The following is a 15,931-nucleotide window of genomic DNA, read 5'->3' as shown; positions in this document are numbered from 1 at the left end:
TAACAGAATTTCACTACCTTTTATTAACTAACAGATAACAAATCCTAGTATTAAAATTAGAAACTTTGAAAACTCTGAAAATAACGGGGCCAAAGCATCTTTACAAGCTTAATCTGTCCACAACTGGGCTGGACATAACACTGATGCATAAAAATTTAAGAAAGACATTTTGAAGTAGCTGTCACCATACAGAATATTCAATCTGCAAACTATATGGAGTCAAAAACTTTCAAATTATATAGACTTAGAGGGATTAATTAAATCACATAAGGAAAAAAAAATGAGATATCTTTCCTCATCCTATTTACTTGGCATTTATATTCCTTTTCAGCAAGTAGACAGCAGCTTGTATCCACAATTCAATTACAAAAAAAGTCATTTTTAGGTACTTTCAGAACATTACCTTAATCTCATCTGATTTCCAAAAACAGTGCTGCTATTATCCACATTTTACAGCTGGAGAAACTAAGGTAGTTACAAGGCTAAGTGACTTACTCAATGTCATACAGCTATTTCACATCTGAATCAAAATTCAATTAGGTTTTCCTGACTACAAGTCTAATCTTCTACTGATATTTTTAAAATACTGCATTGGTAAAAATCTTTCAATAAGTTTAAAAGTATTGGACAGTACCTATGATCATGACAGCCTATGCTAAAATATCCATCTCAATATGAATGAATAATTAATAATAGCTAGCTGTTTATTTTCTTATCAACACCTTCTTTAAAATTGCTAATATAATTAGAAATACAAAAAGGCCAATTACCCAAATGTCAGTTTTTCAAATGATTGAGGGGCTGATCCAATTTCCCTATACACCAAGAAGTAAAAAAAAAAATTAGGAATGGCCCTATTTTCCCATTTAATCCTTGTCATAAAAACAAAATATTTATATCCCTAAAATAAATACTTTCTGGGCTATTAAATTTGCATGTAAGACAGAATGAAAATATAATTTTGAAAGAAATCCAGATGATAGTCCTAAATCTTTAATAATGGCGGTTAGTATTTATCAGCATTAGTCTAACAAACTGTTTAAAGGTTATTACATAGGTATAATTAAGAACTACTATGGCCCCTATAAATAAACTGTACTTGTTCACTCACATTACAAATAAAATTTTATTAGGTTAAAATAAAAAACTCCTTGTTTAGTCTAAAACTGTTCTGTTTCAAAGTAGGACTAACATTTAAATATCAGACTAATTCTTACAACCTATCTTTCCTCCCTAAAAAAGGAGTCTATATTAGCAAAAAAAAATTTGTAATAATGTTTTCTAATTTTTTTTCACATTTTTATTATTCAACACTGAGCAAAGCCTTACACTAAGAAGATACAGAATCTCTGGACCACCCCTGTGAACATGCAGCCCAAGGGCCATGTGTTTTGACGCCTCTGTATTAGACAACAGAAATTATGAAAAAACATAACAGACACAAACAAAATGAATATTCAGCTACCTAGCAGCACAACAATTTCAAAGTGATAACACTCATATGTTGCATAAAAATCAAGGTGAGGAAAAAAATAGCAATTAGTTATGAAGTTTTAACTAACCAATCAACATAATTCACAATTGGGAGGGAGAGGGGAATAACGGTAAACATTACCAGTAAAAACAAGAAAGGAAGGATCTCAAACCTAGTCCATACACCTAGTAAAAACCAATCAATCAACAAGTATTTCCTTATCTTTACTGTATATCATACCTAAAGAAGCAAAACATCAGTATTTACAAGCTGCAAATTAGTTTTTGTGAATTATCTCAAAGCCAACCTTGATTTTCTGATAGGAAGAAAAAAAAACTGTAATATTTAAATCCAAATGCAATTAGAAAGAATATTGTGTTATTAATTCAAAGATCTGAAATTCCAACTTTTCAATAGCTATACTACAAATAGCGTCTGTTGGGGAATGGAATTTTTTATCTCTTCCTCTGTTCTAGTCCCTTTTTTCCTTCTCCTAGGAATACTAAATAGAAGTCAAAAAGGAAAACAATGAGTTAAGCACTGGAAAAGCAGAATTGACAACTAGGCCATAAACTGAATAAAGCAGCTCTAGAAGAATGAACTTTGGTACCAACAGGTGGTAATAAGAGAGACATGTGGAGATTATCTATTCTTTCAGAAAAGTGAGTATCTAAACCAGTTAGTAGAGACAAAGTATGACTATAAAGTGATAAGACTGGTCCTTTCACAAGCATGAGAATTTACACATCCAAGAGAGTTCTTTGTCAAAAGAGTCATTTTATAAAGCTGTTTATTCCAATAATGCTACACTGTTTCTCAATGTACTTCTGGAACTCTTTTTTTGAAATTGCCTTCAAGGGCCAGTTTCCTAACAAAAACCAATCTCCTGAACCATAATTTCTTCTTATTTTAGCCAAAAGATTCCAAATAACATTTAGGTGAGGCTCTGAAGACAATGAGTAAGATAATAAAAACATTTAAAAACCTGTCATATTAATTCCCTCTTAAAAGCCTTTCTAAATCATTTGAGACAAAAAAAGTGGCACTTTATTCAAACCTAAATGTTTGAGATCTATCATATATACTACGGTGCTAGTCCATAGTTTTTGCCTCTATGCTGATGATTCTTAGATCTATCTTTTCTGCCCCATTGTTTCTTTTGATCTCCAATTGCCTTTCAGACATCTCAAAGTAGATGTCCAACAGAAATCTTAACCTAGATGTGTCCTCTGTGGTTTTTAGCTCGGCCACCCGTCCTGGGCAGGCCCCCTTTCACTTGACACAGCCACCATTCTAGGGCAGGCCCTCTCCATTTTAGGCCTGCTTTGGGTTTGCTTGCCTCAAGTCTCTCCCCACTTCAATTTATGCTCCATTCAGCCACTAACCTAAAGTGCAAATCTGATGATGTCACCTCTCCTATTCAATATGCACCAGTGGCTTCTTCTTGCCTCCAGGATAAAATATAAAATGCTGTTTGACATTCAAAGCCATTCTTACCATTGAGGCCCCTCCCTACTATTCTCTGATCCTTGGGTCTTCTGGATGTTTCACAAATAAGACCCTCCATATCTAGGCTCCATGCATTCTTTCTGGAGATCTCCAAGGTCTAGAATAGTCTAGCTCCTCTTCCCCAACTTCTGACCTCTCTGATTTCCTTTAAGTCCCAAATAAATCCTACCTTCCCCAATTCTTAATTCCAGTATCTTTTCTCTGTAATCATTTCCTATATATCCTGTACATATAGTTTGTTTTGTATATTTGTTTGTATGCATCCCACTAGATTATAAACTCTTTGACTGTCTATTGTCTTTTTTTAGTGTTCAGCATAATCCCCATCCCATCTACCACCCAGACCCACCTAGGAGGCCTTAAAACCTGTTTATTGATTGAATGCCTGATTGCCTTTAAAGATGATATATAAAAATGCACATGCAAGGAATATCAATTTGATATTGATTATATCAAAGCTAAATTGATTATACTTAGCTCAGACTAAGTACTATATATTCAATCAGAGAAAAATGTTCAGAAGTTTTTATTCAAGGAGGTGGCGAATCCCAAGTCCAATCTTGAGAATTGATTCAACATTTACTAAGTTACTACTTCGTAAGGTTCTTTACTGGGCACTAAGAATAAAAAGGGAAAAACAGTCTCCCATTTACATGGAGATTAATTCTCTGGGAATGACATAAACAACATTTACATACACAAGTAAATAAATACAAACTAACTTAAAGTGGGAGAGAGCAGCAGCAACAGAGGCTTCATGGAAGGGCTGGAAGAGGAAATAACACCCAAGCAATTCCAGGAAGAGGACAATTCAAAGAAGCAAAGTGGTGGATGAAGGTTTAATGCATAAAGGACAGGAGCTGAAATGGAATGTTGAGGTCAGAGAACAGCTAAACAGTCCAGTTTGGCTAGTCAATCAATCAAGAAATATTTTTCTTTAAATTCCTACTATGTGTTGAGCACTGGAAATACATACAAACACAATAATCTAATGAGAGAAAACAACAGATAAAAGAAAGCTAAGGTGACCAAGAAGAAAGTGGCTTGGAGGCACTGTAGAGAAGCCAAAAAAGTTCAAAAAATAAGTACAGCCAAAGAAGAAATGAGATGTCAGACATTAGTCCTGTCCCCTCCTTAAATGGAAGAGTTTAAGGGCTCCATTCTACAAATCATGGGGATAGAGGAGATACTAATAAAGTGTGAGCAACAAGGCTGCCTGGACTTTACAAGATGATGACATTCTTCAAACATGACTGTGCCAGGAGCAGAGCAGCAAGTGAAGGAAGCCAGATCAAGAGGGGATGCCTGGCTAGTGATGCCCCCAAGGAGAATGAGAGCTGGAAGACCTTAACTGCGGGGCTGGGGCTATGAGTTTCTGTGCAGGACGACTCAGTCAGAGCTTCCCCTCACCCAGATCATTTCAGTGATGCTATGGAAGACTAAGTGCAGCAAAGGAAACACTGGGAGGAGGACCTTGTGAGAAGGAATGAGGCAAGGAAGTAGAGTGGGGATCTAGCGAGGCAGAGTAGAGGTCAGAAGTGAGACACTGAGTTCAACCTCGACAGAGGAAGGAAGGAAGACATTAAATGGGGGAGAAAACAGAGTAGCTGGGCAGCCAGGTGGCACAATAGGCGAGTGCCAGGCTTAGAGTCAGGCTGACTTAACTCTGGCCACAGACACCAGCCCAGTGGTCCTGGAGGAGGCCCTGAATCCCATCTATCTGAGTTTCGTCATCTGTAAAATGAGCAAGAAAGAAATGGCAAACCACTCTACTATCTTTGCCAAGAAGCCTCTAAAAGAGGCTTGGACATGACTGGAAAAGGACTAAACAATAACAGAGGGAAGCATAGAATAATAGAACTGGTATTACACTAAGAAATCATAGGAGGTAAGAAGGAATAACTAGAATATGGCCAAATTACTATTTACGCCCCCCCCCCCAAAAAAAAAAAGCCATGGAAGTCAGCGATTTTAGTCAATATGGTAAAGCATAGAACCGAAGGCCATTTATATATTTTTTTCTTTTAAGTGTTAGAATTACTACAATACAAAGATCAATGGAGAGGTATGTGGCAGGTGTGGGCAGACTGCCGTCCATAGAACGGAGCTCCGAACAAGGTGACACAGCCAGAAGGCCAGTACCTCTCTTACATTAGGAGAAAGTGAAGAAAGCCATCAGCACTGCAGACAGACTCCTCATGGACAAACTTGTAAGAGGAAATGGAAAAAACAAAAACACAACAAAATATTGCCTATAGAAAATATTGCCTGGAGGGGATAAGAAGACACAGACTGAACTGGTGAAGAGAATTTCTCAATTGATCCTATACCCACTGAGACTATCTCAATGTGATAATACAGGAAATAAGCATTTTTGGAAAGTTCTACATAATAGTAGTTTGCAGTTTGTTTGGATATAGCAATATATTAGAACAAATGGCTTTGGGAATATAAATGTGAACACAAATTTGGAGAACGTATTAATTACTGAATGTACATACATTGTATATTTGTAATATTCCTGTAAAAAGATTTTTAAGAAATAAATCTAGCTCCAAATTTGACACCAACCCAAACTCTACTGAAACAATACATATAATAAAATTGCTTATTTCATTTTACTCTTCTATTTACCTCATATAAATTATTACTTTCCATATAGCAATTCCTTTATGTTGGCATAATCATCACTTTATCAACGATTCAATTGCCCCAGAAAAACCATATTGCAAGTAAAAGTTAAAGCCAATAAAAGACACAGAGAATTTAGTATTCTCAGGGTTCAAAGTCATATCTAAATCTCAGTACTGAGTTTTTAATCTACTATTTCTATCTTTAGATTGCGAGATTCTTGAGGACTGTGACTGTCCTCTGCTCCTTTTTGCATCCTCAACACTTAGAACAGTGCCTGACACATAGAAAGCGCTTAATAAATGTCTAATATTGAAATCTTTACAAGAAATCTAGAAAATTTCAAATTAAATAACATGCAGTTTTGTAACATCCAATGTGACAAAAACTTACTGGTGCTGATGGTACCATTCTTTAAGTGATTCCAGTTCAAACCAGAGTCAACTGTATCTTTCATTCCCTATGTCCAATAAATTCACAAGTCAGAAAATTGTAGGAGTTCGGAGGTCTAGTCCAACCTACCCATTTTTTTTTATGAAGAAACTGGGACAGATGTTTAAAGAATTGCCTAAAGTCATACCTCTGACTAGATTAAAAACCCAAATCTTGCAATCTAGTCTCACACAAATACAAACCTCACCTTTATTCTTCTTTCAAAAATATCTCTCCATTATATTCATCCCATCATTCTACCACCCTAATTTAGTCGGCAAATATTTGCTGAGTGCCTGCCATGGTTTAGATTTTCCACACCAAAGAATAACTCATGTCTGAATTATTATAGTAGCCTCCTCTCTGACCTCCTGCAGGCAGTCTTTTCTAGTTGCAATATGCCCTCCATATCAAAGTAATCTTCCTTAATATCACCTTCATCACATCATTCTTCTGTTCAAAAGTCTCTAGTAGCTTCCCCAGAATCAACAAGATCAAATTTAGCATTCAAGTAATCAACTACCCTCCATGACTCTACCCATTACTTGCCAACCCAAACAAGTCAGAATGGCTATCCCCAACATGTGCTATGCTCATGTCTAAATCTATCTAACACTTGGCCCATGTCTTTTTTCTTTGCTCACAATTGCAATGACAATCTCTGTCCTCCGTGGTTCAGTTTATGTCAAGTCAAACCTCCGTAAAGCAGCAGTTGGTAAAAGGAGCACTAGTCAGGGAATCAGGAGACCATTTTTCAATACCTACATAACCCTGGGCATATTGCTTAATCCTATGGGGTCTCAGTTTACCCCTTTATAAAGATTACCAGTGGTTCTCAAAGGGTGTACCTGGATATATACAACCTGAATTTCTCTGAGGTCTGCCATTTTACATGTTCACTCTGCCAGGATTTCTCACAACGAAAAATAATGCTGAGACAATAAGGAAAAAAAAAATCTGAAAAGCACTCAACTGTGTCACTTGTAAGATCCCTTCAATACAACTTGACAATACTCCAAGCTTTTCCAATTGCAACCTTGTCTAATTTAATGAAATGAGGGATACATTTTGCTATTTTATTATATGCTATCTTGCCATCTTTTGAATATTCTAGATGTGTAGGCCTTGATTTATCAATGAGAAAAGAACCTTATATTTCTTGGATATCACAACAGAGATAGATACAATCCACAGTAGTTACTCAATATATACTCAAAATTTAAATACTGAAAAGAGGCAAAGATAAGCTATAAAAACAAAATTCTGACTATAACATAACCTCTATAGATTTAAAGAAATTATGTTTTTCATTGAGAAATTGTAGTGTGAACAATAAAAAAAACAAAGTGATTGGATTATTTCACACTTTATGTTGATAGAATATTTTCCCTTGGATACTCCATAATATCTAATTAGTCAAAATCTAGTCCTTCATTTAGGAGTACAATTAATTGAATACAAGTGAAGCCAAGTTTTTAACAATGAAAAATAAACCCTACACATAATGCTTATTTTCAAGTCATATGTATGTTTTTTTGTTTTCTTTACTATTTAAGGGAAACAACTCTGATTATATATAAAGAAAATTATTTTACTTTTGTATTTTTGTATACAATCCAAATTCTAACATAAGAATCAACAATCTTTTACAGAGAATTAAGATAGGTGAGCTAGAAAAATTTTTAATGTTTTTGCCTTCAAATTTCAAGATTTCCAATCTTTGTATATCTGAGTGGGACAGGCAGAGAAATAGATGCTTTTACATAGGAATTTTCAGAATGTATCTTCAACTAAAAAAAAATAGTTTAGAAATGTCTTTTAAATTGAGGTCTTCTTTTTATCTGAATTTCTAGGTTTTTTCCTTAAGAGAGAATCCTCATTAACTTGGAAATTTGTAGAATTCTGATCATTACATTTATAGTTGGCAAAACTTAGGAAACACTGAAAACTTTATTATTTTCTTGCAGAGAATAAAAGGAACAAGATGCAGTAGTCACTAACCGTATCAGGAAGAGGTCTTGTTTCCAAAGCTCAGTAAACTACCCAGCTATCAAATGAAAATAGAAAGAACTTCTTGAGCCATATACATTTTTAGTAGAGAGCTTCATTGTGAAATTTAATTTATAGAACTAAATTCTAAACATAAATTAAAGAGGATTATTAAAGCAAGCAATGGCTCTACTTTACCCATACCATTCATTGTCTGTTTTTCTTAGAATTCTTGATGAAAAATGTGCAAGTTTGGATCACGATCAGAAATTCTTCAATTCAGAACAAAACCACTGTGCTTCTAAACAGTATTGCAAAGCTATAAAATTATGCAATGATCTTCTGGAAAAAAAAAAATGACAAAAATGTACATAATTAGCAAAAAAATCTGGACAAATTTAAAAGAAATAAACTTATTTTCTATTGATAGTAACCATTCCTAACAAGGTATGAAGGAGTATCTTGAGATAATAATTCATCAGATAGAGTGCTACAAGTGAGAAATAAAGTTAGAGTAAAATGAGATTATGCAGACAATACAGAGAAAGACAAGGAAAAGGGAGATTATGTCTCTAAGAGATGTTAGTTCTATCCTAGAACCAAGATATAATATGTATCAGAACTGCCATGTTAGAAATATCACTTTAGAGAATAGCATAAGGATGGGCCAAAAATTCTGTTAAGCTTCCTATATAAGGAATAAGTATTAAACAAGAATCTAGAAAAAAGGGAAGAAATAACTAACTCTATATGCTAAGCCAAGCTTTTTTTTTTTTTTTTTTTTAGGAGGCATTTCATAGATTTTTACTATATTAAAATAAAGCAGAATCCAATGGTTTGTTTTGTTTTTTAAAATCTCACAGGTGACCAAAAGAGGGCATACTTCCTCTGTTTTCTTTTAAAATAACCCACCTTCTGAGCAATACTTTCAATTTTTCAAAATTCAAACCTTAATTCTACTATGAAGAAATGCATCCCAGGAAAATAGGGGGCTCCACAGTGAACAGGTTCATTATTTTTACTGAACTTGTAATCTTTGTACAAACTATTCAAGTGAAATAAAGTTACTGCTCTTTAAATGCAAATTAATGAGTCATAGTATTTTAAAAAATAATTTTAATCTATCCTAGGAAAAGATACTTTTAATTTTTTAAGTGACCAATGAAAACAATTTTACATCTAATATAATAAAGCAATCACTACTTTTTTTTCCTGCTGCATTCAAAACACAAAGGAATAAGAAGAAATCTATGAAAACATGAACATAAAACTAGAAATGCTACTTAGAAAAATGACAGTTTCTCACTGGCTAGCTGGTTTATAAACAGAGATGATACCCTATTAGGAAACATAATTCTAGTAATTCAAGAAAGTTGATTGTCTAAATTTGTTTACAGAACAAAGTAAAGGTAATAAACTCAAAGATGATGTATTTGTGTTTTTATTAGAGCAGCAGGGCACAGTGGACTGAGCTAGACTTAAAAGGGATGGCAGGGAATCTCATCCAGTCACTGACTTAGCTACATGATAGTGGGCAATTCACTTCCAAGTTAGATTCTAAATTTCTTCTTTGGTCAAAGAAGAGATCATGAAACTCCCCAACAAGGTTAAAATTCTAAATTCTAACCCAATGTTATAGTTGCTAGGGAAAAAAAATTCCAAGTCTTTTAATTCTTAATAATACCATCTTCCCAATTTACAGAAGGAAAAGTCTTAGAAAAGTCATCTAATGAAGAATTCAAATTTCCAATTTCATAATAACTTGTTGAACTTTTTGATGCCACTATAAATACACTTAAGTTATCTGAGTATCCTGCTAGGTAATAAATCTGAATGAAATCCATCTGCCAAATAACCTAAGTCTACAATCATCTAGATCTGGTCTCACATCAATTACAATTCATTAAAATCAAAATGTACAATGGTATACCACAGTATGAGAAATCTGTATTATTCTTTTCTTAAATTTAATAAGTTGGCATTGACGGTTTTAAAAGGGCCGCAAGACAATAGTTTCCAGATTCTTTCAACAACTTGATGAAAAAAGACAAAAATATATTTTGGCTGTAAGACCCTTTAAAAAAATCAAATAATTTAGATTGTTACTGTATTATATTCAAGATCTAAATTCACAGAGAGATACTACAGGTGGGAAAGCATAGTGTTTTCCTGAAAGCTATAGGAAGTGGCCTCAGAGATTCAAGAGAAAGTCGATAGGCCAGTTTGAGCTGTACTTCATTTCGGCCTCCAGCCTTCCCCCACCCCCACCCGACGTCCCCCTCAGGGGAATGTTTACAAGTGATGGGGAATTAACAAATACAGAAATTGTCACCTATCTTCAGGTACTATCCAGGACACCCAATGATCACTTCAAACTAACTAATGAAGAAAAACTCCAAGTTATCAATATTTCAGACAATCTTTAGGGGCAATGCTATGTTAACAAAAGACATTTTGTAAATTTCTAATCCAAACAAGGGGGATTGAGTCCAGACTGTTAAGGAGAATTAGGAGTGGGGTGGGGTGGGGGGAATCTACTCATTTTAAAAATCAAGGGAGATTAAAATGCAAGTATTTTCAATTTAATAAAAATGTATAGCACTAACTCACTGTTCTTGCAGAGGTCTAAAAGCAAAACGGTACACTTCATTAGTTTAGGAACATAATCTATTTAAAACAATCCTTTGGAAAGGGTGAGTTTAGATCTGGGACTTTTATATTAACACAATTTTTGTATTTGATAATTTAGGGAAATCTACTTCCACAAAACCATGTAAAGAATCATATTTCAGCTCTGCCATACAAAAATACAAGATCAAAATTTAACAATTCTTCCTTTTTCATATATATTAGTCTGCGGAGTAAAATTTTGTTTCTAAAATGTGATATACATTTTTATCATCTCGGATAAAATATCTACCGTCTCAGTAGTGGTTAAATTGCAGCTATAAAGGAAATTGTCCTGAGATAAATGGTTTCCCTATGAGAAGGTTTCACTGCTACACTTCACCTCAGGCCAATAAATCAAATTAACTGCACCTTGTCCTCTGCCCAATGACATCATCAGCTTGACCACATCTTGGGAAGTGGATACAAAAACATACACTATTTAAAGAATTAAATCATATTACTGCTTTTTGTCCACCCAAAATCATCCTGCTAGTCTTTGAAGTAGTTATTCACCTGAACATTCTCATTAAAGCAACAGACATAGTTCTTTTTATATAGCACTATATATAGCATTATATAGCATTCAGAATTTGTGTATAACAGGAGCAAAATAGAAAGGGAAAAAAAGGTGAACAGGTTATTTGAAAATTGAATTGCTTTAAGTCAATCAAATCAGGAATTTTGTTACAAATTAAAGACACATACTTTGATGCTTATCGCCAGGAGCTAAATGTAAAGGCTCTTGACATGTTCCCATGCAGCTGTAAAACATCAAAAACAAAACCAAGGTCTGCTGTCTACTATTTTGCTCCAAAAGTAAATGGATGGTCACTAAGGAGAAGCTCTATCATTATCCTATTACTAGCTATAAAACAAAATGAAAATGAAAATTTACCTGGGAAGAAATCTAAATCAAAGTAACTGTTACTTCCAAAAACTGTTATTTTTTAAAATAACACCATTATTTAAAATCTTGATGGAAACAATTCTGACCATTTTGGAAGAGGAAGAGAATAGCAAAGTTCTAGCAGACTAGGAGGCAAAATGTGTGTGTGTGTGTGTGTGTGTTTCCCTACATTTTTACCCAATTGGTCTAACATTTTCAAGTATCTCCTACATTTAAGTATCAGGTGTTGATTTTAGTGGATGACACTAATAATAAAAACTTCCAAAAGCACAAAATGACTCGTTTAATTTACAGAGAAAGTAGATGGCACTGAGAAATTCACTGTTACTAAAAATATATAAAAATCTTAGGATTTTTCACATCCTTTAGGAAACCTACACTGATTTTTACAAATACAAGAAAAAAGATCATTCAGGGAGTGAAAGTGTTAAACAGAAATAACTAAACCCCAAAACAAACCATATGAAAGGATGAAGGAATTTTACATAGCCCAACTTCCCCTAAAAATTGAGAAACCAAGCCATTTTTTCTAAGGTGCCTACCCCTGCTACAAATTACGCGAAAACTCCTTTTAAAAACAAAACACAACACCCCAGAGCCTCTTCCTTAGCAGGGGCTCCGAGGTTTTGAGGCCGGCCAAGCCCCGGGGGGAGGGGTTTTGCCCGCAGGGGGTGGGGTGGGGTGTGTGTCCGTGCGAGAGGTAGTTGGGGGGGAGTCATTTTGGTTATTAGTAAATAAATCAAGCGGCAGCGAATATGAGGCCTAGGCATCTGCTGGAGGAGCCAGGGCCTAGCGCTCCCCCCTTCCCTTCCCAGCGCAGCCTGGGTTTGATCTTGGAGCCCTGCGGATTGCCAAGAAGGAAAAAAAAAGAATCATATCGAACCACAAAAGCACATGGGGCGAATGTAAAATATAAACACGGCGTTGGGCTGTGAGTGGCTGTTATTAAAGGTCTGAATTACTAAACATGAGAGGCGGGGAAAGGCAGGCGGCCATTTCAATAATATAAACCTCCCCGAATTAGACATTATTCAAATGAGAGAGGTACCGAGAGGGAGCTGGCCGGGAGACCCGGGGCAGCGCATGAGCCGCCGCAAAACCAGGAGGGGAATCCCCTTCGCAGCCCTCCAACTCCGTCCCGACGGTCCGAGCAGGCAGAGCGGGAGCAAGCAAGAATGTCACCAAGTTAGCGAGCGGCCCGTCCCGGGGCTGGGGGCTGCCCGCTTCCCGGCCCGCCTCCACCGAGCCCCCCCCGCCCCCAGACAGGGAAATGAGTCTCTTAGTGCCCTCCCCCAAACTATGCGAGGGTGGCCGGGACGTCCGCGAGAGGACCCAGGAGTCCTCCTCCCGGCAGCCTGCGGTCCCGAGGCCGAGGAACAGCGGGGAGGGGGCGACGCCGCAAATCCCTCCGGAGCTCCCGCCCAGGTGGCTCTTCCTGGTTCCACCTTCCACAACCAGGTGAGCCAAACCCACCCCGGCACCGAGACGCTCCGCGCCCCACGCCCCCCCACTGTCCAAGCCCCCCTCGCCGGCCCACGCTGACCCTTGGACGCCTCCCCGCCAGAGAAGAGACCCCAAGCCCGGGGGGTGGGGGGACGCGGCCGCGGGAGCGCGGAGGTTGGTAGGAGGAAGGAGTAACCCCAGGATTTTAAACCTCAGACCCACGTGCGGCGGGGCGGGCTGCTGGACCGACGCGCGGGGGCTCCCTTCGCCCCCCTTCGCGGGCACCGCTTCCCTCCACGCCCCCGACCGGGCGTCCGGCCCGGCGGGGTCCCGGTCCTGCGGCGGCCGCCGCCTCCCCCGGTCCTCGGCATTGTGCTCGCCCGCCCCCTCCCTCGGCGACACACCCCCCCGGGTCGGCAGCGGCGGCCCCCCGGCCCCGGCCGGCGCAGCCTCCCGCCACCCGCCCGGCCGATCGCTGATGAATATGTAAAATGTCTTTATTGTCCGCACCCGCGGCCCCCGGCGCCGCCGCCGCCGCCGCCGCGGACCCGGCAGCCCGGCCGAGAGGGCCGGGCTGCCGACGAGCGGGGGCTGGAGGAGCCAGGTGGCTGGCCTTCCCCCTTTGCCCCTTGTCTTCCCCTCCGCCTGGACGCACGGAGCCGCTTTACCCCCTTCGCTCGGCGCCCGGCGGGGGCTACAGGCTCCCCGGCCCCCCATCTCCCCGCCGTTAATTATAATAATCCTGAGTACTAATAAATTATGCTAAGTCGCAGGGGGGGGCAGCGGGAGCCGGGCTTGAGTATGAATATGAATATGTAAAATGCTGTAATGATTACCTGCTGCTGCTGCCGCCGCGGCTGAACTCTCATCTTGACTCGCTGCTCCTCCGTCCGCCATTTTGAATATTTTAACCAAAATCGGCCGGTCGATAAACCCTCCCTCGCTCCCTGCTCCCCCCCCCCCCCCCCCCAGCTCTCTCGCCTCACACCAGGCGCGCGCCAGGGGGCGCGCGAGGCTGATGCTCACTCTGCTCCGCCTACAGCCCGGGTTCTCCCTCACCCCGCCCGCCCTCACGATTCCGCGCCTGCGCCTCCCCGCCTCGCGCCTCTTCACATTTCCCCTCGCTTCCCTCCCCCTTCACTTTCCGGGTCCCTGCGTCACTTTCTCTTCGGGGACCTAAAAGGGATTCGGACACACACACATGCGCAGTCTTTCCCCTCTCGGCTGCGACTTGTGTAGGTTTTTCGTGTTCGGTGGCTTTTCTTTTCTCTCCCCCTCCTCCCCTTTCCGCCCCTCCTTCGCTCTGGCGACTCCTAAAACATTTGCGTTTGCGCAGTTGGCGTGAGCAGAACATGAGTTCCGTTGCCCGCCGCAGCTTTGGGAGGGAAGTTTGTGGACTAACACGAGGAAATGGCGTGCGGAGCGAGGGACTCGCAGGCCTATTTCTCCCTCCCCGTCATGGGCCGCAGCGTAACCTCATCGGCTACACTGTAAGGAAGTGCAAGGGGGTCAAGGCAGCGGGCCCCACAGGCCGCAGGGGACCGAGACTTTGCCTCTCAGGCTCCTAGGCCGAGGGAGCGCCTCAGATTATCCGACGCGCTGGGAGCGTGCGCGGGCCCGCGCTGCGCGCGCGCGCCCGAACCCCCGCCTGGCCCACACCTGTGGCGCCTCAGGTGGCTCATCCCGCTTTAAATTTGAATCCCCCACTCAGTCCCCGCCCCCAATCACTCAGCTGACCCAGCCCTGGAGAGTTTAGAGACCGACCGGGCTGTAGTGCATTTGCTGCCAGCTCCCGAGGCGCCTGCGGGCTAACTTAATCTTTCACCTTTCTCTGCATCCCCACCCTTTATTTAGTAAGGTGCTCGCCATCCAGCCGGCGCTTAATTGATGCTTGCTGGCTGGCTTTCCCCATTAGTAAAGCGCGTCGGCTTCCTCAGCTCCCTACTTAGAGCACCTGAGGAAGCGCAGTAGGACCCGAAGCCTGTAGCAAAAGTACCCTTTGGGAATGAGCACCCAGGAGGGGGTCTGAATGCCTTGGGGTCTCTATCTCCGAGAGTCCTAGCGCAAACAGCGGGGCAGGGGGGAATTAGAGAAGGTTTTTCGTGGGGAACATCTTTTTTCAGTTGTTCTAATTTTGTTAAGGTTCTCTGAAGCTGTCCTTGGCCAGAACTCAAAATTTTAATTATTTTAGCCTGAACTAAATCTTCAGGCACATCTAGGGGTTTGTTTTTTGTTTTGGTAAGAGCAAAAAAAATGTATTATAGAGGAATTATTTCAGTATTATGTTCTCATGAAGACTCATTTCACTGAAATTAGGGTGTTCAAAATGGGCAGCTCAAAGTCTGCATTGGAGAAGAGAAAAAATCAATTCTTGCGAGAATTTATTTGGATAATTAAAATTTTTAGTAGCGTAGAAAAAAGTGGGGGGAGGATACTGGACTTTAACAAACTTTGAACAAATCACTTACTTTCTACGGGCCTTAGTTTCTTTCTTTTTAAAAGAAAGGAGCTACATTATCTGTCTAAGATCATCCCTAAGATTATATTGAAGCATGCGATTTTGATTAATGGATTGATTGTACCTGCTCATAAAAGCTGTCCACAGTGACAGCAAATAAATCTTAAGGTTTAACCCTTCAACTTGTGCAAGACAGATTTTGGAATTTGGAACACAAGGTTTTGCAAGGGTTAATGTTGAAAACTATATATACATTTTGAAAATAAAAAGCTTGAAAAAATTTTTTGGAAAAATCAAAGATAAATTGAAAGATCTTCTCTAAATGCCTCTTTGTGACTTGGGTTCTCAAAAACGATGCCAATGATAACATAACTGATCCTATCAAACTAGAAGCGCTTCAGGCTTGTCAGCAGATCTG

The 15,931-nt window shown here is 39.7% G+C and overlaps 1 protein-coding gene across 2 annotated transcripts in view; it reads right to left on the bottom strand.

Annotated features, from left to right (window-relative positions):
• The window catches only part of POU2F1 (POU class 2 homeobox 1), a 221,263-nt gene extending 207,258 nt beyond the window's left edge, over positions 1-14,005 (bottom strand). The window contains exons 1-2 of one of the 2 annotated variants that reach the window (XM_031936831.1): positions 13,892-13,950; positions 8,240-8,377 (exon numbers count right to left, since the gene is read on the bottom strand). In XM_031936831.1, the coding sequence (XP_031792691.1) occupies positions 8,240-8,246 (7 nt within the window). In that variant the 5' untranslated portion in view covers positions 8,247-8,377; positions 13,892-13,950. Of the gene's footprint in view, positions 1-8,239; positions 8,378-13,891 lie in introns of both variants that reach the window. The other variant, XM_031936828.1, reaches the window with a different exon arrangement.
• Positions 14,006-15,931: the final 1,926 nt, after the last annotated feature.

Source organism: Sarcophilus harrisii, chromosome 4 (assembly GCF_902635505.1).
Source record: "Sarcophilus harrisii chromosome 4, mSarHar1.11, whole genome shotgun sequence".
Classification (NCBI taxonomy): domain Eukaryota; kingdom Metazoa; phylum Chordata; class Mammalia; order Dasyuromorphia; family Dasyuridae; genus Sarcophilus; species Sarcophilus harrisii.
This window is presented reverse-complemented; position numbering and strand designations above follow the sequence as displayed.